The sequence below is a fragment of the Vulpes vulpes genome, chromosome 1 (assembly GCF_048418805.1).
Source record: "Vulpes vulpes isolate BD-2025 chromosome 1, VulVul3, whole genome shotgun sequence".
Lineage (NCBI taxonomy): Eukaryota > Metazoa > Chordata > Mammalia > Carnivora > Canidae > Vulpes > Vulpes vulpes.
The window spans coordinates 164,247,328-164,269,109 of NC_132780.1; the positions used below are offsets into that span (position 1 = coordinate 164,247,328).

The 21,782-nt window shown below is 43.0% G+C and overlaps 1 protein-coding gene and 1 pseudogene across 1 annotated transcript; one reads left to right on the plus strand and one right to left on the minus strand.

Annotated features, from left to right (window-relative positions):
- Window positions 1–8,115: 8,115 nt before the first annotated feature.
- On the minus strand, window positions 8,116–9,015 carry LOC112926355 (developmental pluripotency-associated 5 protein). Its single transcript, XM_026007367.2, has 3 exons — window positions 8,904–9,015; window positions 8,635–8,814; window positions 8,116–8,174 (listed from the first exon to the last, which is right to left on the minus strand). Exons 1-3 carry the CDS (start codon window positions 9,013–9,015, stop codon window positions 8,116–8,118), a joined length of 351 nt encoding a protein of 116 aa, XP_025863152.1.
- A 5,267-nt stretch (window positions 9,016–14,282) lies between these two features.
- LOC112926335 (small ribosomal subunit protein eS4, X isoform-like) lies at window positions 14,283–15,070 on the plus strand (annotated as a pseudogene).
- The last annotated feature ends 6,712 nt before the right edge of the window (window positions 15,071–21,782 follow it).

Below are 21,782 nucleotides of genomic sequence, written 5' to 3' on the forward strand. Positions count from 1 at the left end.
GCTGAGAAGGTTAGGTTTTATAATGTGGAGCTGGATGCCACTGATCCTGAAAGTTTTAAGCTGTTGGAAGTGGATCAGATTTGGTGGCAATGTGGATGGATCAAATGGAGCCAAGTGTGGAGGCCACAGAAGAGGTAGATCACAATAGCGATTGCAAGCTCAAAGTGAGTACTAACGGCCTGACCTTGGAAAGTAAAAGGAGTATGAAAAAAGAAGCAATTCAGGCAAAATCTGAGAAAGAGGCAAAACCTGACTAAACTTTAAGAATGACTAGATTCAGGAGATAAGGACAAGAGAAAAAGAAAACAAAACAATGATAAGAATGTTTGGGGTTTTTTAGTGGTGAAAGAAAAAAGGAATTTATTTCAGAAAACAGTAACATTCTATTTTATTCATGTCAGATCAGCAAAAAACTGAGTATATCAAATTTTTGTGACACTGTGAAGAAAGTGGAACGTATATGCACTTTTCGTGGAAATGAAGACCAGTGCAACCACTCTGATGTACACCCTACCAGCTTTTAGTGAAGTTAAGCGTGAGACGTATGAACACAACCTACAGCACAGAAAGCATACCACCAGTTAATTGCCTGAGAGGTTTCCCCACATATCCACAAGGGGGCATGTACAAAGATGTTCGTAATAGCATTGTTTGTGGAAGTAGGAATTAGGAGTAATTTAAATGTCTATCATTAGGGTAAAAGATGAGAAAATGTGGTAAATGCACACAAAGTAGAAGTCAAAAAGAACTAACTAAAGATATGCCCAGATGATCTTAGGACATGGTATTGGATTCTAAAAGCAAGCAAGAATTCAAAAGACAGCATAGTAACAGGATCAAGTCCCACGTCAGGCTCCTGGCATGGAGTCTGCTTCTCCCTCTGCCTGTGTCTCTGCCTCTCTCTCTCTGTGTCTCTGGGTCTCTCATGAATAAATAAATAAAATCTGAAAGAAAGAAAAGAAAAGAAAAGAAAAGAAAAGAAAAGAAAAGAAAAGAAAAGAAAAGAAAAGAAAAGAAAAGAAAAGAAAAGGAAAAGAATCTGATTAAACAGCTTCTGCACAATAGACAGATCCACAATAGACCCATAGAGAATGGCAAGAGATGGTAACAAAGGGAACACACACACACACCTCCCCTCCAGTGTTGAGAACTACACCAGAGAGGGAGCCAGAGAGGCATAGAACTGAGGGACTGTGAGCATATTTCTCTGCCCTGGGGCACAGGAAAAAAAAAAAAAAAAAGCCTGCAGTTTAAAAAGGGCAACTATAACATAAAGAAACCAGCCCTAGAACCTTGCCAAATGTCCGGGGAGCTGCTGGAACTGTCTTCAGGTAGAAGGGCTGGTGATCTCTACAGTTTACGTTCCCGCCTCACCTTAATAGCACAGACAAAAGCAGGGTACTGGCACCATAGCTGGCCTGCCACCTCAGCAAGCCCTGGGCTCTTAACCCACATCAGTCCCAGCCATCCCACCAAGGCAGCTGGAGCTTGGAGCATGCCAGAACACACCTAGTTAGTGCTCACCGCAGCTCCAGCCATTCTGAATAGATGACACAGGTGCAAAGCACCCTGGAACACTGGGGGCCCATACTACTTTGGCTCCGGATAACTTGCCAGGGCACCCCAGGAGCAAAATCCCCAGGACACCCCAACCAACACCTGCCTCAGCTCCAGCTGCCCTACCAGGGTGCCCCCAGGTGGAGCACCCTAAGACACCCCAGCTTGCACCCGCTTCAGCTTCAGCTGTCCTACTAGGATGCATTGTGTGCAGAGAGCCAAGGGACACCTCAGCCTGCACTCATCAGCTCCACTCATCCCACCAGGACAGCCTCAGAATAGAGTGCCCCAGGACTCCTAGCCCATGCTGGCCAGCCAAAGTCACCACACATGCACAGTCTACACAGGGGATGACTATGCACAAGATCATTCCTTTAAGTTTAGGAGAAGTAGCTGTTCTGCCTAATGCATAGAAACAAACACAAGTCAAACAAAATGAGACAGAGGAATATGGTCCAAACAAAAGCAAGACAAAACAAAAGAAAGAAAGAAAGAAAGAAAGAAAGAAAGAAAGAAAGAAAGAAAGAAAGAAGAAAGAAAGAGAGAGAGAGAGATAATCTACCTGATAAAGAGTTAAAAGTAATGGAGGAGTGAAAACTCAATAAGAAGTTCAACAAAGAGGTTGAAAATATAAAAAAGGACCAATCAGCATTGAATAAATTTACTAAAATAAAAAATACACAAGAGGAAATCAATAGTAAATTAGAGGTTTAGTAATCTAGAAGATAGAGTAATGGAAAGTACCCAAGCTAAACAGCAAAAAGAAAGAACTTTTTTAAAATGAGGAGGGGCACCTGGGCAGCTCAGTTGGGTAAGCCTCCAATGACTCTTGATCTCAGGGTCCTGAGTTCAAGCCTGGTGTTGGGCTCCATGCTGGGCATGGAGCTTAATTTAAAAAAAAATAAAATAAAGATAGGTTAAGGGAGGACTTGGACAACATCAAATGAACAGTCATTTGCATTTTAGGAGTCCCAGAAGAAAAGAGAGAGAAAGGAGCAGAAAACTTATTTAAAGAAATAACAGGGATCCCTGGGTGGCGCAGCGGTTTGGCACCTGCCTTTGGCCCAGGGCGCGATCCTGGAGACCCGGGATCGAATCCCACGTCGGGCTCCCGGTGCATGGAGCCTGCTTCTCCCTCTACCTGTGTCTCTGCCTCTCTCTATCTCTCTGTGACTATCATAAATAAATAAAAATTAAAAAAAAAAATTTAAAGAAATAACAGTCAAAAACTTCCATAACCTGGGGAAGGAAACAGACATGCAGGTTCAGGAAACACAGAGAGCTTCAAACAAGATGAACCCAAAGAAGTCCACACCGCAATACTTAATAACTGAAATGTCAAAGAGGAAATATAAAAATTCTTCACCTAGAACTATGAAATTAAAAGCTCTGAGAGTAAGTATGAAAATCTGCATTAAATAAGTATTCCATTTGACTTTATGATTACTTAAGTTTTTATAGAGGTACTTGATATTAGAATGGCAGGGTTTTTTTTTTTCAAAGATTTTATTTATTTATTCATGAGAGACACAGAGAGAGAGGCAGAGACACAGGCAGAGGGAGAAGCAGGCTTCATGCAGGGAACCTGATGTGGGACTCGATCCCAGGTCTCCAGAATCACACCCCAGGCAGAAGGCGGCGCTAAACCGCTAAGCCACCAGGGCTGCCCAGAATGGCAGTTTTTAAATTCCTTAAGGTTGCTTAATACAGGTACCAATTGCACAATGACATGTGTAAAAATCTTTAAAAGGGGGGGATGGAATCCCTGGGTGGTTCGGTGGTTTAGCGTCTGCCTTGGCCCAGGGCATGATCCTGGAGACCCCGGATGGAGTCCCGCATCCAGCTCCCTGCGTGGTGCCTGCTTCTCCCTCTGCCTGTATCTCTGCCTCTGTGTGTGTGTGTGTCTCTCATGAATAAATAAAATCTTAAAAAAAAAAAAAAAAAAAGAATGACATGTGTAGGGATGCCTGGGTGGCTCAGGGGTGGAGCATCTGCCTTTGGCTCAGGGCTGATTCTGAGATCCCATGTCCACATCGGGCCCCTGCAGGGAACCTGCCTCTCCCTCTGCCAGTGTCTCCGTGTATATCATGAATGAATGAATGAATGAATGAATGAATCTTTAAAAAAAAGGCATGTGTATGTGGTGGGGGAGGGAACAATGAATGGAGTAAGAAGAGTACTGAAGACTGAAAGAAGTCTGGAAATTGGTGTCTTGAGAATTGCTTGGAGGGTTGGGGGAACCCCTCCCCCACAAAAAACACACATGAACCTGTTGCAATTGGGTCCAGGAACCTAACATAAATAAGAATTGAGAACACTCATTCCCTCTCAACTGATTTAGAAATGGTGGAAGAGTCAGATTAAACAAATTAATTTATTTTAAGCCAATGGCTCTCAAGCTTCAGGGCTTGTTAAACCAGATTGCTAGGCCCCCAGACCAGAATTTTAAATTGAGTAGGCCTGAGGTGGATCTGCAAATGTGTAGCTTTAACAAGTTCTCAGGTGATGCTGCTACTGCTGACCAGTGGACCTCCTTCAACCTGAATTTTCTCATTGGTAAAGTAAGCAATAGTGATGTTCTATATTCATGTAAATAAAGATATGAAAGTGCTTTTTCATTACATAATCATTACATAATAATTATACTGTACTATAATCCTGTTGAATGGAGTAAGATGATGTATTAAATCAATCTAGACAAGTTTTCTACAGAGTTACAAAATACATCACCCAGTGTGAAAAAGCCGAAAAGTTAACCCAAAGTAATCATTTTGAAAAGTCAGGTTACATGAGTGAGGAGGAGCCATCCTGGGCAATTCTTATCCTCTCACCACCCACATATACCCCTGCTCCAATGGGCACATCCCACCCATAAAGCCACCATCCTCTACACAGTGGGTGGCTCTGGGCACACGCACTTGTTTATCCTCTATCCTTCACCACAGATGACCCTGGGCCCCTTTCCCTCAAACTTTCCTAAAGCCTCAAAAAGAGAGGAATCATCCATCTGTTTTCCCTTTTAGCTCCTTTCTTCAGACTCAAGCCCTGATTCACTCCACTCGTTTGTCATACTTGTCCCTCATTTAAGTCCCATGGCTGTGGTAGTTCCAACTAGAAGTCCTCTGAAGCTTAGATATTCTTATTTCTCTTTTTCAGCAATACAACTAAACACTATTCAGTCTGCTAGTTTAATAAAACTAAATCCTAGATATCCACCATGCAAGACAACAACCATGCTTTCTGTCAAAGTTAGGAAAACGATCCCATGAAATGAGGTCCAGCTTCTGATGGCTGGAGTCAAGTTGGGATAACCTGGTGCTTCCTTAAAAAAAAAAAAAAAAAAAAAAAAAAAAAAAAAAAAAAAACCTGGTGCTTCCAAAACTGCTATAGAGATTACAACATGGCTATGGACCTGGTAGGGCCGCTTCTCTCTGGACAAACTCTAATTTCCAAATTCTATGTGCCAAACAGACAAAACCTCTTATTCCTGATTAGTTAACTATAACAATTTAATGTTTCAGAGTCTGTGTTCATGTAAAAAACATACCAGACATTTGTTTTCTGGAAAGATTCCCTGAAATCCTGAAAATGCTCCCTGGCCATATCTTCATTTTTTTCCTCTCTAGAGCAAGGTTCTTGGGAGGGGGCAAAGCAGACCCTCAATAAAGTTTCTGTTTTTAACAAACTGATGGGAGCAGTGGGGAGGCAAGGCAGAGGGGTTAGAGAGAAATCACGATGTAAACAGATTCTAGCTGGAGGGGAGACAGGAACTAAATTTTTCAGGGGGTTCTGAGGGACTAGAGCACCGCAGACAACTCACCACCGGCTTAAAACCCCTGGGTGACTCTCCTGCTCTTAGCTTGGTGTCTGAGGCCCAGGGGAACCTGTCTTCCTCCTTTCCCGGCCCTGACCACATCTGTTCGGCTACCCTCCCGGCCCCAGCTGGCCCTAGAGCCGCTTCCCCGGGTCTCTCTACCAGGCTGTGCGTGCATCTCTTCCAGCCTCTTCCACCCGGCCAGACTCTACTCACAGATAACTTGGCTCTCACCCAGAATTGACTTCCTCAGGGAGACTTTGCCTGAGTCCAGTCTCAAGCACCGTCATGCTCCTCCAAACAACTCGGTGGCCCAGGAGTCTCACTCCCCACGACGACCTCCCCTCCGTGGTGGGAGTCCTGGCCGCCCCCCACCCACCCCTAGGGGGGATCCCAAGGTGGGAGCTCCGGAGATCTGCGTGCGCACTCCAAGCTGGGCCCAGCCAGGAGCATCTACCCCACTCAGAATCTCCCCCTTCCCCACTCCACGCAGTTTCTTGTGACCCTCAAAGTTTGGGTAACATTTAAATGTAAATATATGGATCATGAGGAGGCGGCGTGACGGATGAGTCACACCTAATTTTCCTAATCTGTAAAATGGTAATATTTAAAGAATTGAGTTACTAAATGCCAAGAGCCCTGTCTGTGGAGTTCCCGGCAGGCGTGAGGTTCTCCATCAGCGTTGGCTATTGTTAACTACGTTTGGGCCAAAGGATTTCACTAGATTGGATTTGCTCGTTTATCAGTTGTTTTGTAAGCAAGCAATCCATGCTTTCCTGGACAACACCCTAGACTGACTCTCCTCTAAATCTCCTCAGAGCTAATGATGCCTTTCCGTAGGGCAGAACCCTCATCTCCATTACAATGAAAGCTGTTTGGCTTCTCTTAATCCTCTACCCTGGGTGGAAAACTGGCCAAAAGCTTAAAACAAAGAGGAAAAAAGGCAGCCACCCCAAGACCTTTTTTTTTTTTAATCTACAGTTTATTCCAAAACTTTCCCTATGAATTCGCAGTTTTGTGTTGTCTTGAAGGGCTGAAAAATCTTCAGTGCAGAGCATGCATGGGATTTATGGCATATGCTTAAATTTCCAAATTTTGCTACTTTTACACAGATTAACTTTTCTACACTGGCAAGTACTGACCCTTAAAACAGAACTTCTGGACTGTTGTTTTTTTAAGATTTTATTTATTTATTCATGAGAGACAGAGAGAGAGAGAGAGGCAGAGACACAGGCAGAGGGAGAAGCAGGCTCCGTGCAGGAAGCCCTGCAGGAAGCCCGATGTGGAACTCGATTCCAGGACTCCAGGATCACGCCCTGGGCTGATGGCGGCACCAAACCGCTGAGCCACCCAGGCTGCCCATCTAGACTGTTCTAAGGACAAGGACAGTTCTGTGTTTCATCAGCACCGCAGAGTTTCAAGTCCCAGATCTGCAGTTAACGTTTTCAGACACATTCATTGCCAACTGACCGAAGGGGGCACTAGCTGAGGGTAATTTGAGGGAGTCACAACTGCTGGCACAAGCGAGAAGTACTAATCTCAGGAAGACTGCACCTAATAGGTCAGAAAGAAAAAGGGTTGCCAATCACCTGTGACTAAGCTTGTGGAGAAGCAGGCAATCTCATTTATTGCTGCTGGGTGTAAAATTATTTCAACTCCTATGGAAGGCAATTTGGTACTATCTAGCAAAATCATATATACAATTTCCTCTCTGGACCAGCAATTTACCCTCTAACTTAGCCTATAGAATACGTGCACACTTGCAAAACAATGACCTTCAAGGTATTCATCACAGCTATGTAAAAGCCAAAGATTGGGAACAACCTAAAAATCCTTTGGTAGGGAACCAATTAAATGGAATCATGTCCAACTATATAATCTACATTATGATTGTGATTGTATTAAAAAATAACACTCTTCCAGAGTACACAAGAAAATAAAGCTTTTTATTTTTGGAGTAGAAATGGGTGCATAAATGGATAATTATACGGACTACTTTTATAATCTTATAAATGGATGGATAGGAGCTTTTCTATCATTTTTTGGATTCTGATCCATTTGAAAGTAGTATCCAAAATTTATATGTAAATATTAGTGTTACTTAGGAAAATACTGTTTATTCCAATATAGCAACAACCAGTATTCTCCACTTAGTCCATAGTTCTGTCTCATTATATTGCATATCAGCTAGTGGTCTTGTATTAGGATTACAAGTATATAAAACTACTCCACTGAGAAGATACTAGCATTTCTATCTTTGTTTTGGAGAATATTTGCTTTTCATTTTGCACATTACCTTATAATTATTTTTAAAAAGAACCCAGGTCAGCTCAGACATTATTACATTTCCCCTAAAATTGACTGGGTTTTGATCAAAGCTGCCATCTCAGAACCCAACTCCTATACCTTTTAACCCTAACCATGGGTGCTCTTGGACTTTTTTTCTAGCTTTGAAGGTTTTAATTAAGGGTGAAGCTCAAGGGCCAACTTGACTGTGATGTTATCTCCAATACTTCAACAACATCAAGGCACTATTTATTTAAAATGTTATCCTTTAATTAGCAAATTTGGGGGGTAGGGGAGAAGCCACATTAGGACTCAGACAAAGGCAGAGACCCAAAATCAGCTGGTTTTTCCCTGTCAGGCTGGAGCAGAATTTCAACCAGACCATATACATCCCAGCTCTGGAGACAACAATCTACTCTTCAAATCCTGATTCCAGGTATCTTGGTGGCAAACTGGCTTCACTTCATCCAAGGACCTAGCTGTAGGGCTTTCATGGCATCCTCAAGTTTGAGCATCCCTGCACCAGAAAGCAACAAAGTGTGCATAAGGGGAGAAGATAAGAGCCTGGACAGTTTTCAGCCTCTTTCAAGGTCGGTTTCTGGGACTTCCCAGCTTGGCATTCTGCACCTGGAATTCTTGGGAACATCAGAAGGTGGGGCCAGTGAGCCCATTCCAACCTACCCTAAGAAGCTAGAGGGGAGTGTTGGGAGGGAGGGGGAGAACTGGGAACAGGTCTCAGATAACCTTTCCTTAGGAGGCCAGGCCATCTCTCATCCTAGTCTTACCCCCACGGTCTCTAGGAACAACAGACCGCATTAAAGTCGTCTCAGCAGCAGCCCAGCTATAGAGAGCCTGGGGTGATGCCTGGGGTGGGGGTTTTTGCGGGGAGAAGAGCAGGGGTGAGAAGGACTGCAGGAGAAGAAATAAAACGACCCCCACGAGTCCCCATGCCAAAAGCACGTTGCCAGGCCTTTCACCTCGTTCCCGTCGCTGGCGGTGCCACTCAGCCATGGACTGGAGCATCCACTTGGCCCTGAGCTTGTACAAGTAAGAGCCATAAACCAAGACCTCGGTGAGGCCCGAGGATTCCAGAACCTTTAGCTCGAGCATGACTTTGCTCACTTGCTCGATGTACGGGATTCGAGATCCAGCTGGGCCTGTTTGGGATAGAGAACATGGGCGCTCAGGCCCGCGGAGACCCAGACGCCCGCGGCAGGGCACCCAGGTCAGGATTGGGCTCACTCACCAAACATAGCTTCCAAGAGCTGCGTCTGGACCTGCAACACCTCGGGGTCTTTCAAGTCTTCCGGAACTTTCACCCATGGTGGAATATCTTTCCGTCCTGGCAGCGTCCCCATCCGGCGTGCCTCAAAACCAGTCACGCTGCCAACGAGGCTAGGCCTGACGGAGTCGCCGGGCCACGGCGCTGGGAGTCGAGCGCTGGGCGGGGCCGCCCACGGCAAGCCCCGCCCCCCGCGCCGAGTCTCGCTCCCCGAACGCCGGCCTGGCCCGCCTGCGCGGCCCTCACACGTGACCACCCGCCGGGTGCGGGCAGCGCTCTCCCACCTCACAAAGGTTTCTCCCCTCCGGAAGCTCTTGGCCTTGGGAGTGCTTGGGACGAGGGCAGCGTCAGGTCTAACCCTGGGAACGAATGACTGGGCCAGAACCCCGGAAAGACGAAAGTGCAAAGCCGCAGGGTGAGAGATCTCCAGGGAGCTGCCAAATCGAGTGCCTGCCTCCACGTTCCAGAGGAGGGTTCCACTTCCCGTGGGCCTGAGGGGGGGCCAAACCCCGAGGCTTGGCTTTGCCCAGACGCCTACAACCCCCGAGGACGCAGGAGTAATAACTGCCATTTAACAGAGGTGAAAAGGAAATTTGGAAATTCCTTATCTGCAAGGAACATGATAGGGTCGCTAAACTGCCCTTACTGGTCACCTTCCTTGAAGCCGCTAAGTCTGGAATCTTTAAATCTATCCTGATTTCAAAACTCATGTGTGCCCCACCTGGCCACTTGGGTCCAAACTGTAGAGGCTAGATTTTTTTTTATTTTATTTTTTTATTTATTTGAGAGAGAGCCAGGGAGCATGGGTAAGGACAGAGGGAGAAGGAGAATCCTCAAGCAGACTTCCTGTGGAGCATGGGGCCTAGAGTGGGTCTCAGTTCCAGGACCCTGAGATCAGGACCTACGCCAGAAAAAGAGTCACCCCGGCACTCCTGTATAGACCAGACTTCAGCCTCCAAATAGTTTATTCATTTAAAAAACATACTGCTTGAAGTGATGCACTAGATTCATACAATGAGAGTATGATTTCAATGTTTTATGGCTTCATAGATGTGGAAATGAAGCTGACTTTTCCCAAGACCATGTTCTGGTAATATACAATCCCATCAGCTATTATGACTATCTCTTGAGGCAAACTTCTTCACATTCAGGCAAAAAACTGGGTTCTTGGGGCGCCGAGGTGGTTCAGTCAGTTGAGCATCCAGTTCTTGGTTTCAGCTCAGGTCATAATCTCAGGGTCCTGAGTTGAAGTCCCAAGTGGAGCCTGAACTCATGGCTGTGAGATGGAGAGTCCCATGCTGTACCAACTAAGCCAGCCAACACTCCCCCCACCCCCACCCCCGTGGTTTTGAATTTTAGAGGAAGGGAGAAGAAGTAATTGTGTGTCGGATAGCTAATAAAAAGTAACTTTACTGGAGGGAAAAAAAGTATAACCTATCTCCTCAGTGAGAATTTCCTTATCATGCTTTTTAAATCACTCTCCCCCCTCCTCCTATACACCATTTCTTTGAATGGAAATTCAATATAGTACGTATATATTTTAAAGATTCTATTTTTAAGCAATCTCCACACCCAACATGGGACTTGAACTCACGGCCCCAAGATCAAGAGTTGCATGCTACACCCACTAAACCAGCCAGGCACCCCATCAATATAGTATTTAAAGCAGAGGGGCACAGGAATTATATCCAACTTGGGGGGTATTAAAAACAAGCCTTCATAACTATACAAACTTATTTCAAACTTGTAAAACTTTACAGACTTAGAAGATAAATAACCACGATTTAAATTTTTGGTTCAGGGGCAGCCCTGGTGGCGCAGCGGTTTATGCAGCCTGGGGTGTGATCCTGGAGACCCGGGATCGAGTGCCATGTCAGGCTTCCTGCATGGAGCCTGCTTCTCCCTCTGCCTGTGTCTCTGCCTCTCTCTCTAGCTGTGTCTCTATGAATAAATAAATAAAATCTTTAAAAAAATAAATAAATAAATAAATTTTTGGTTCAGAAAGTATGACCATCAAAAAATATTAAATGGTAATGACTAATGTCCCTTCTAAAAACAAAACAAAACAAAACAAAACAAAACTCATGTACAATTAAATCAGCACAGGTGTCACAACAGCAGCTTATAAGAACTGGTTTCCCCACTGCTGTCAATGAGTCCCCAGTAATCCCAGGCCTGGCCCCTGGGATAAGTGACTATGGAGACCTCACTGCTTTTTCATTTACACATTTCGATTGTAGATTCACAAACTGCTGGTTTGGGGGTCTAATTGGCTAGTAGTAGTGTGATTTACTAAGGGGAGTTAGATCCCTCTCCTTAGCCCCTCCTCAAAATTGTGCCACTACCAACTCCTTGCTTGAGGGATATCTACTGTAGTTTTGTTATCTCCCAGGATGCAATTGTTTACATGTCTCCCTTTAGCGTCCCAGCCTGGCCCAGATAACTTTTCTGAGTATGCATGAAATGAAGACATAGGAAATTCACTCAATTCCAAATATTACCTCTTTGCAGCTTTTCCTTTTAATCAGGTGGGAACCCCATCCAGAGGCTCTGAGGCCATCACTACAATCACACCCGCCATCACCTCTCTCTCTCCCACTTTTCAGTACTTAGACTGTTGGATGGCATAGTGAAAAGAGGTTTGCAGAGGGCTCATGAATGTCCTATATCATACCACGGACCTCAGAGGCAAAGCTGGTAAGTGCCAAGTGCCAAAATTCAGATGTGTCAGAGGTACCCAGGGCTTGTTCTCTGAGCTTTCTGGAAACTGGCAGCACATTCTAGTCAGCTACACCTGGACCTGGATCCAAAGGCTTCTCGCCACCCACTGCTAAGTATGCCACTATGGGCTGGAGGAGACACCAGAGTAGATGTGGGCAACCAGTCTTCACAGGGTCACACCTTCCAACCTAAAAACACACAGTGGCCTTTATCTGGTCACCATCCAGGAACTGTTGGGAAGCCCCTCCACTTTGTCCAAGATGACCCTCATCTTGGCTTAAGAATCCTAGGGTTGCTGCAGCAGAAAATGTAGTCCCATTAACACTCATTCCACCCCTGCCTTTCTCAGGAAAAGGCTGTTGAAGGCCAGCATCTCTGTGGGATCCTCAGCATGGGATTTTACACAAGTTTGGAGGAAATGGCTTCCCAAGCCCAGAGTTGTCACCGCAGCCCAGATAAGCTTGACCAGTCCATCCTCTCCTCCCTCTCTCTGCCCCCTTGGCTAAGATTTTTGCCCATCTCCTGGAGCCTTTCCAAGGGTTGCACAGGGGAAGCATGGCCCAACCTCAGGAACTTTGGCTTGGGGGCTATAAACACATCCACAGCAGAACTCAGCCTCCAGGCAATTCTCCCTGGCTTCTTGGCTTTAGTCAAGAAGTCCTGGCTTGTCTCTGGGTGTACACCCGCGTCACTCCTGGCTGGCTCTAGGCCGGCATTTTTTTTTTTTTTTTTTTTTTTTTTTTTTTTTTTTTGTCGCTATAAGGACAGCCTCCCTCACCCCAGCTGGGGCCCAACGACCCCTTTCAGGCAGCTACCTTTGGATTTGCTTCCTGTCTCCAGCTCCTCAGCTTCTGAAGACAGTGTCCTGCCAGACCTCGAGCCAACACAGGGCAGCAGGGTTGGGGAGCAGAGAGAAGCTTCACATTGCAAGCCCTCACATGAGAAGTGGCTGTGGATATGCCTGCCGGCCACAATCTGCAGCAGCCGCTTGACTAGCTTGTTGTGCCACAGGCAGCGATGTCTCTGTCCCCAGCGTGTCTGCCACTTTCAAGTACAAAAGAGCCCAAGGAGAGCACGCTCAGGGAGAGGGCAGAGGCTCTCAGCCCCGCATGCATCCCCCACAGGGCGGCTGATAAGAGGAGGGTTGCTGGTCAGGGTCCCAAAGGGCGGCAGAATGGAGCCCACAGAGCCTGGCCCTAAGCTCAGTTTGATACTTCAGGAAGGACTGCAATGAGGGTCACAGATGCAAGGTTCACCCCCAGGGAGAGGTCCTGGACCACTTCTTACATGGAAGATGAGTACCAGCAGCAACACCTGGAGGTGTGTCACCTGTAGAACCACAGGTGTGCGGGCTGCAGATGCGACTGGCATTTGCAGAGTATTTTCAGCAAGGGGACCCTGGGAGGAGGATCCACCTCCATTTCCCCGTCCACTTCAATTTCAACTTTTGCCCCGGCCTCAGCTTTACCCAGGCAGTGGTCCAAGGAAAGATAAGCTCTTTTCGTGGGGCTCTGGGGAAACCTGGGGTTGGTGACCCACCAAGACTCCGGGTGCCTGGGTAGCTCAGTGTTAAGCGTTTGCCTTGAGCTCAGGTCATGATCTCAGGGTCCTGGAATGGAGTCGTTCATCTGGCTCCCTGCTCAGTGGAGAGTCTACTTCTCTCTCTACCCCTCTCCCTGCTCATGATCTCTCTCCCTCTCTCTCTCTCTTCCCCTCTCCCTCTCAAATAAATAAATAAAATCTTTTTTTTTTTAAGATTTTTATTTATTTATTTATTCATTCTTGAGAGATAGAAGGAGAGACAGAGCCGGAGACACAGGCAGAGACAGAGCCAGAGACACAGGCAGAGGGAGAAGCAGGCTCCATGCACCGGGAGCCTGACGTGGGATTCGATCCCGGGTCTCCAGGATCGCGCCCTGGGCCAAAGGCAGGCGCCAAACCGCTGTGCCACCCAGGGATCCCCAATAAATAAAATCTTAAAAAAAAAAAAAAAAAAGACTCTATATCTCAGAGCAAATGCTGCCCTTTCCTGGAGGCCTAGATTATTCAGACAGCTTAACCTCAAGGCTTCTTTCGGATCCCGGAGCAACGACAATCACTGACTGACACTTTGCTGAAGGAGGACTTCTGCTTCTGTATCCTTCCTTGACTTTTGCAATACCCTATTTCTGACTTCTCACTGTAACCCATGGGGGAGGGGACTCCAAGCATCCACACCTTCAAATTTGGGGAGGACAACCAAGCTAGGACACAGAGTAAGTATACTGGGAACTCTTCAATAGACTAGATGATACTCTGCCTATTTACATTTTATTTACAAAAGATTTTAAGTTGCTTCTATTATGATATTGAATTGATATACAATATTCAATCCAAATTTACTATTAGATTTTGTTGGCTTCCATTTATATACTGCCTTGAATAAACCAGAAGACCATTTGGCTCATTAACCATATTTAAGAGTATCTCATTTATATAAAATGGAGACCCACAGAAATAATTATCAATGAAAGGACAGGAGAATTCTTAATACTCTGGCTATTTATTGATCTATTGTTTTTCAAAAATGTCCTTTGAACATCTGAAAAACAAAACCACACTCTTTTCATGCCTAGCACAACCATGGCTTATGGTCCTAAGAAGCTTCTGAAGCATGTAGCAGCTCCAAACCACTGGATGCTGGATAAATTGACCAGTGTGTTTGCTCCTCATTCATCTACTGGTCCCCATAATCTGAGAGAATGTCTTCCTCTCATCATTTTCCTAAGGAACAAACTTAAGTATGCCCTAGCAGAAGATGTACTAAAGGAGATCTGTATACAACATTTTATTAAGAATGATGGCAAGGTTCAAACTGATAGTAACCTGTCCTGCTGGTTTTATGGATGTCATCAGCATTGATAAGATTGGGGAGAACTTCCAGCAAGGGTTGCTTTTCTGTTCATTGGATTACACCTAAGGAGACCAAGTATAAATTGTGTAAAGTGAGAAAGATCTTTGTAAGAACAAAAGGAATCCCTCATCTGGTGAGCCATGATGCTCACAGTATCAGCTATCCTGATCCCATTATCAAGGTGAATGACACCATTTAGATTGACTTATAGACTGGAAAGATTACTGATTTCATCAAGTTTAATACTGGTAATCTTTATATGGTGACCAGAGGTGCTAACCTGGGAAGAAGTGGTGTGATCACCAATAGAGACATCCTTTTTTGTTTTGTTTTGTTTTTTCATGTAGTTCATGTGAAAGATGCCAGTGGCAGTATCTTTGCTACCTAGCTCCCCAACACTTTTGTTATTGGCAAAGGCAATAAACCATCAATTTCTCTTCCCTTTAGAAAGTGTATCTACCTCACCACTGCTGAAGAGAGAGACAAGAGACTGGCAGCCAAACAGTGCAGTGGGTAAAATGGTCTCCAAGTAATGTGACTGAAGCTCTTTATACTTAAGTATAAAGTATTATAATTTAATACTTTATACTTAATGGTATGAATAAAAAAAGAAAGAAAAAAAAAATCACTTGATTGGGTGCTGAAATTGGGAAGAATTTTTGTGCTGGACTTCAGTAGTTATTTTATTGTAAAATAGTATATTTAAAAATAAAATGCCTCAATACAATCCCTATCAAAATACCAACAGCGTTATTCACAGAACTAAAACAAAAAAAATCTTAACATTTGTATAAAACTACACAAAAGGCCTCGAACAGCCAGAGCAATCTTGAAAAAGAAAAAACAGGAGGTATCACAATTCCAGATTTCAAGTTATATTACAAAGCAGTAGTAATCAAAATGGTATGATACTGCCATAAAAATAGACACATAGATCAATGGAATAGAATAGAAAACTCAAAAATAAACCCACAACTGTATGGTCAATTAATCTTCAACAAAGCAGGGAATCCCTGGGTGGCTCAGCGGTTTAGCGCCTGCCTTTGGCCCAGGGCGCGATCCTGCAGTCCTGGGATCGAGTCCCGGGATCGAGTTCCGGGATCGAGTCCCACGTCGGGCTCCCGGCATGGAGCCTGCTTCTCCCTCCTCCTGTGTCTCTGCCTCTCTCTCTCTCTCTCTATGTCTATCATAAATAAATAAATAAATCTTTAAAAAAAATTCTTCAACAAAGCAGGAACAATATCCAGTGGGAAAAATATAGTCTCTTCAACAAAGTGTTGGGAAAACTGGACAGTAATATGCAAAAGAATGAAACGACCACCTTCTTACCCTATACACAAAAATAAACTCAAAATGTATTAATGACCTAAATGTGAAACCTGAAACCATAAAAATCTTTGAGATGAGCACAGGCAATAATCTCTCTGACATCAGCTATATATACTCCAGCCAACTAGAATCTGTTGTTTCCTGGATTTTTAGGTAATACACCCTGAAATATTAGAGAGGAGAGCATCTCAAGCTTAAATGTATAAAACAGTTACCTGGGAATCTTGTTAAAATGCAGATTCACTAAGTCTGGGGCAGGCCTAAGAGTCCTCATTTAAACAGTTTCCCAGGAAATGCTGATACTGCTAGTTAACAGATCAATTCTGGGTAGCAAGGTTGTGGATACCTCAACTATCTATTTAAAATCACATCCAGAAGATAAAAACCAGTAAATAGAAAAGTGAAATGTAATTAGCAAGTTTTCTAATGAGTGCTTTCAAGCTCTGTATAACAATATATGCCATTTTAACATCTTGGAATCCATACCTTTTCAATATGAGAGAATCCTTTAAACAGCCTGCCTTATCCCTGACTCCCCCAGATCCCTCCTCCCAGTCCCCAAATAAAAAAGATACTATTAATTACAATTGGTCAATTGCCATACAGGGTTCTGAGCCCCAGATCTGCCCGATTCTGATTTTTATGTGAAATCTCCCATTTCTATAATGTAGCCTGACTTAAAAGTTAGAAGAAGAAATGGTATGAGTAAAACAAAACACACCTGTGGGGCATCACTAGGCCTGTGGAAATCAATTAGCAACTTCCAAAGAGTGTTGTGCCTTCTGGATCCACCTACGGTCTCAGTCACCAGGAAGTAGTGTGTTTCCAAAGGGGTTGTGAAGCCTCAAGTCTAACCTCCAACCACTTTCTCTCCATCTCAGATGCTTCCATACCTCCCCAGATGAGTAAGCCCCTTTGCTTCCATCCTGATCTCTATCAGTTCTCTCCAAATTGATATACAGGCTTAATGCAATCCCTATCAAAATGCCAGCAAGATGTTTTTGTAGATACTGGACTATTTTTAAATTTAAATTATCAGGGCAGCCCGGTGGCGCAGCGGTTTAGCACCGCCTGCAGCCTGGGGTGTGATCCTGGAGACCCAGGATCTAGTCTCACATCAGGCTCCTTGCATGGAGCCTGCTTCCTCCCTCTGCCTGTGTCTCTGTCTCTCTCTCTCTCTCTCTCTGTCTCCCTCTCTGTGTGTGTGTGTGTGTGTGTGTGATGAATAAATAAATGAAATCTTAAAAAAAAAAAAACTTTAAAAAAAGTTGGATTTAAAAAAAAAGAAAAATATTGATCAATTGGATCTCATCTAAAATAAAAAGTTTGTTTAGAATCTGTTGAGAAGACGAGAAGGCAAACTATAATTGGGAGAAAATATTTGCAAACCACATATATAACAAAGGACTAATACCGAGAATACATAAAGAACTCTCAAACTCAATAGTAAAAAATAATACAATTAGACAATAAATAAAAGACAAAGAGATATTTCACTAAATGGGATATACAGATGCCTAATAATGAAAAGATGTTCATCATCATTTGCTGTTAGGGAAGTGTGAATTAAAACCTAAATGCGATATCACTACACAACTATCAGAATAACTAAAATTAAAAATAGGGACAACCCTAAAGTGAGGTTTCAGAGAAACCAAATAACTCATACATTGCTGATGGGAAGGTAAAATGGTACAGCAATTCTAGAGACAGCCTCACAGTTCCTCAAACAACTAAACATAGAGTTACACATGACCTAGCAATTACTCTCCTACATATTTGCCCAAGAGAAATGAAAACATATGTCCACACAAAAACTTGCACAAGAGGGTTCATAGCAACTTTACCTGTAATAGCAAAAAGCTGGAAACAACACACATGTCCTTTAACAAGTGAATGGTTAAACAAACTGTGATATAGCTTACCATGGAATATTACTCAACAATAAAAGAAAACAGTTAATAGAAACAACCTGGATGAATCTCCACAGAATAATAGTAAGTGGGAGAAAAAATGCCAATCTTAAAAGTTTATATATTATATAATTCCATTTATACAACATTCTTGAAATGACATAATTATTAAACAGAAGAACAGAGAAGTGGTTGCTAGAATCAAAGAGGGGATGGGGACTGAAAGGAAGTGGGTATGGCTAGCAAAGGGCAAGATGGGGGATTCACATGATAGAAACATTCTGTGTCTTGACTGCATTAATGTTGATATCCTGGTTGCGATATTGTACTATAGGTTTGCAAGATGTTACCATAGGAGGAAACCAAGTAAGAGTACATGGGAGCTCTCTGTATTTTTTTATTACAACTGCATGTGGGGGCACCTGGGTGGCTCAGTCCATTGAGGGACCTACTCTTGATCTCCACTCAGGTCTTGATTTCAGGATTGTCAGTTCAAGCCCCATGTTGGATTCCATGAGTGTGGCACCTACTTAAAAAAAAAAAAAAAAATTCTACAACTATATGTGAATTTACAATTGTCCAAAAATAAAAAGGTTTAATTTAAAAAATGAAATCAGGGATCCCTGGGTGGCGCAGGGGTTTGGCGCCTGCCTTTGGCCCAGGGCGCGATCCTGGAGACCCGGGATTGAATCCCACATCGGGCTCCCGGTGCATGGAGCCTGCTTCTTCCTCCGCCTGTGTCTCTGCCTCTCTCTCTCTCTCTGTGACTATCATAAATTTAAAAAATTTTTAAAAAATAAAAAATAAATAAAAAAAATAAAAAATGAAATCAGTGGGGGATGCCTGGTTCATTCGGTCGGTTAAGTATCTGCCTTCAGCTCAGGTCATGATCCCAGTGTCCTGGGATCAAGCCCTGCGTTGTTTGGGTCCCCTGCTCATGGGGGGGTTAGCTTCTCCCTCTCCCTGCTCATATTCTCCCCTCCTCTCTGCTTGTATTCTCTCTCCCAAATAAATAAATACATCTTTAAATAAACAATGAAATCAGAATTTAAAAATTTCAAAATCTATCTGATTTTCAGTTGCCATCTTGGGACCCCTTTCTAGCAGCCATACACCATTGTGTTCTATTGGTAATGAAAGCTGGATAGCTAAGAGACTTAAAGAGAACACTATGATACAACATGATTAACATGTTCTCACATAAAGATCTTTTCCTGCTTAATCCCATTCACATTAAAGTCTACTAGATATTACTTAAACATTGTCACTCCAGCTTTATTTCCTTATTGTTTAATTCATTTGCTTTTCTTTTTTAGAGAATGTTTATGTCCTTCTGCACTGAGTATCTTTACTAAGTAGGGAAATAATTGGATATTTTAATCTCTCAGGGTTAATTTTGGCTGACAACTTTTATTTATTTTTTTAAGATTTTATTTATTTGGGCAGCCTGGGTGGTTCATCGGTTTAGCGCCGCCTTCAGCCCAGGGTGTGGTCCTGGACACCCAGGATGGAGTCCCACGGCAGGCTCCCTGCATGGAGCCTGCTTCTCCCTCTGCCTGTGTCTCTGCCTGTGTCTCTGCCTGTGTCTCTCTCCCTCTCTCTCTCTCTCTCTCTCTTTCTCATAAATAAATAAAATCATATTAAAAAAGATTTTATTTATTTAACAGAGAGAGAACAAGCAAGCAGGAGCAGCAGGAGAGGAAGAAGCAGGCTCCTCACTAAGAAGGGAGCCCGACACTTGGCGGGATGAGCACTGGGTGTTATTCTGTATGTTGGTAAATTGAACACCAATAAAAAATTATTTTAAAAAAATTTAAAAAAAATAAAACAATCAAAAAAAAAAAAAAAAAAAGAAGAAGAAGAAGAAGGGAGCCCGACATGGGGCTCAATCCCAGGACTTCAATATCATGACCTGAGCCAAAGGTAGATGCTTAATTGACTGAACCACCCAGGTGCCCCAAAGCATGAAGTTTTGAGGGAAAAATTATTTCAATCAAGAATTCTAAGGCCAAAAGTCCAACTTACTGTGTGGATAGAATAAAAATATTTTTCAACATGCAAGGCCTCAAAATATTCATTCTTCCTCAGAAAACAATAGATTTGACAGAAAAAGACAATTATTATATGATCTCATTTATATGTGGAATTTAAGAAACAAAACAGAGGATCATAAGGGAAGAGAGGGAAAAATAAAACAAGACAAAATCAGAGGAGACAAACCATAAGAGACTCTTAATCATAGGAAACAAACTGAGGGTCACTGGGGGGGGGGGGTGGTAACTGGGTGATGGGCATTAAGGAAGGCATGTGATTTAACAAGCACTGGGTGTAATATAAAACTGATGAATCACTGACCTCTACTTCTGAAACCAATAATACACATATGTGTAATATGTTAATTAATTAAATTTAAATAAAATTTAAGGGACGCCTGGGTGGCTCAGTGGTTGAGCATCTGTCAAGGGCGTGATCCTGGGGTCTGGGATAGAGGCCTGCATTGATTGGACTCCTTGCCGAGAGAGCCTGCTTCTCCCTCTGTGTCTCTGCCTCCCTCTGTGTCTCTCATGAATAAATAAATAAAATCTTTTAAAAATATAAATAACATTTTTAAAAAATAAAATAGATTGGCTCCATTGGAATGAAAGGCAGTCTCTTTCTGAAGAGAAGTAAAATAATGAAACCATTGCCTCAAATACCAGGAACTTGGTGAGACAACCTCTGGATTCTCAGGCTGAATGAAGCCCAGGGTAAGTAAGGCCAGTGTAAACTATCACTGAGAGTCCAAATTCCTTACCTCTTATCTGAAGTCTCCTACTACCTTCTCCAACCCATACACTCCCCAGACACAGACAAAAAAATGGCTAAGGCAGGTAGTAAAGAGCAATGAAAAGGGTTAACCTTTTTAGTACTGAAGATTCCTTTTTAAAGCTAATTTTTTAATCTAAATTAGACTCCAAAACTGAAGAGGCAATAAACAATAATGAAATAACTGTATATGTCATAAACATAATTTTAAAGTCCTGTAGAATGAGACTATCTGTCAAAACAATTATACAGCCTTTGAAAATTATAGGAACATTATAGCTAGAAAACAGATAGCTATGAAGTTTCTAAGTGAACTTCAAAACTCTAAACCACCTTTCCCCTTGGTTCCAGGAAAGAAAACATTTTATTTCAAAAATTCACTTGAAGCTTATTTTTGTTTTTGTTGTTGCCTACAGCTCTTAAGTTCCAGCAGAAAAAATATATATTTCTCATTTTAATAAACCTGGCACATTAGACATCAGCATCTACTGCCACAATTGCCTTTAATTTTTCTAGTTCATGTGTCATCAGTCTCGTTATCAACTTGCAATCTCTATTTCTTTGTTTAGCCCGAACTAATTGTGCCCACAACTCCGCCTCTGATTTTCCTCTTCCTTCCTGCAATTCACCTATCTCATCCTCAGATTCCTGGAAGCTAACCAGAAACAAAGTTGGAAAGATCAGTATGGTAAAAACCATGAGGATCCTCTTGGAGATGATTATATATCAACTTAATAATTTCTGCCTAAATGCTCTTGCTACTACTGTAAAATCTACTGAACAAACAAAATAAACAAGGACAAAACCAAACATGCACACATACAAAAGAAAGGAAGTCATGGGATCCAAGAGCCCAGGATCCAACACCAGGAAGGGCTTTAGTAATACACAGCAGGGTGGGCCTGAAAGTAAATAGCTTGGATTTGAGCAGTTAAGACTGAAGGGACGATACTGTCAAGATGAAATGATACAGTCCCTGCAGTGCTTGAAAGTACAGAAAAGAAATTTACACAGTTGGTGAGTGTGGATATAAAGGAATACATAGAAAAATAAGCACTTTAAAAAGAAAAGCGCCTGAACAACAAAGTGATTAATGACATCAAGAAGAAGAAAACTTTTTTTTTAAGATTTTATTTTTATTTATTTATTAGAGACAGAGAGAGAGAAAGAGAGAGAGAGAAT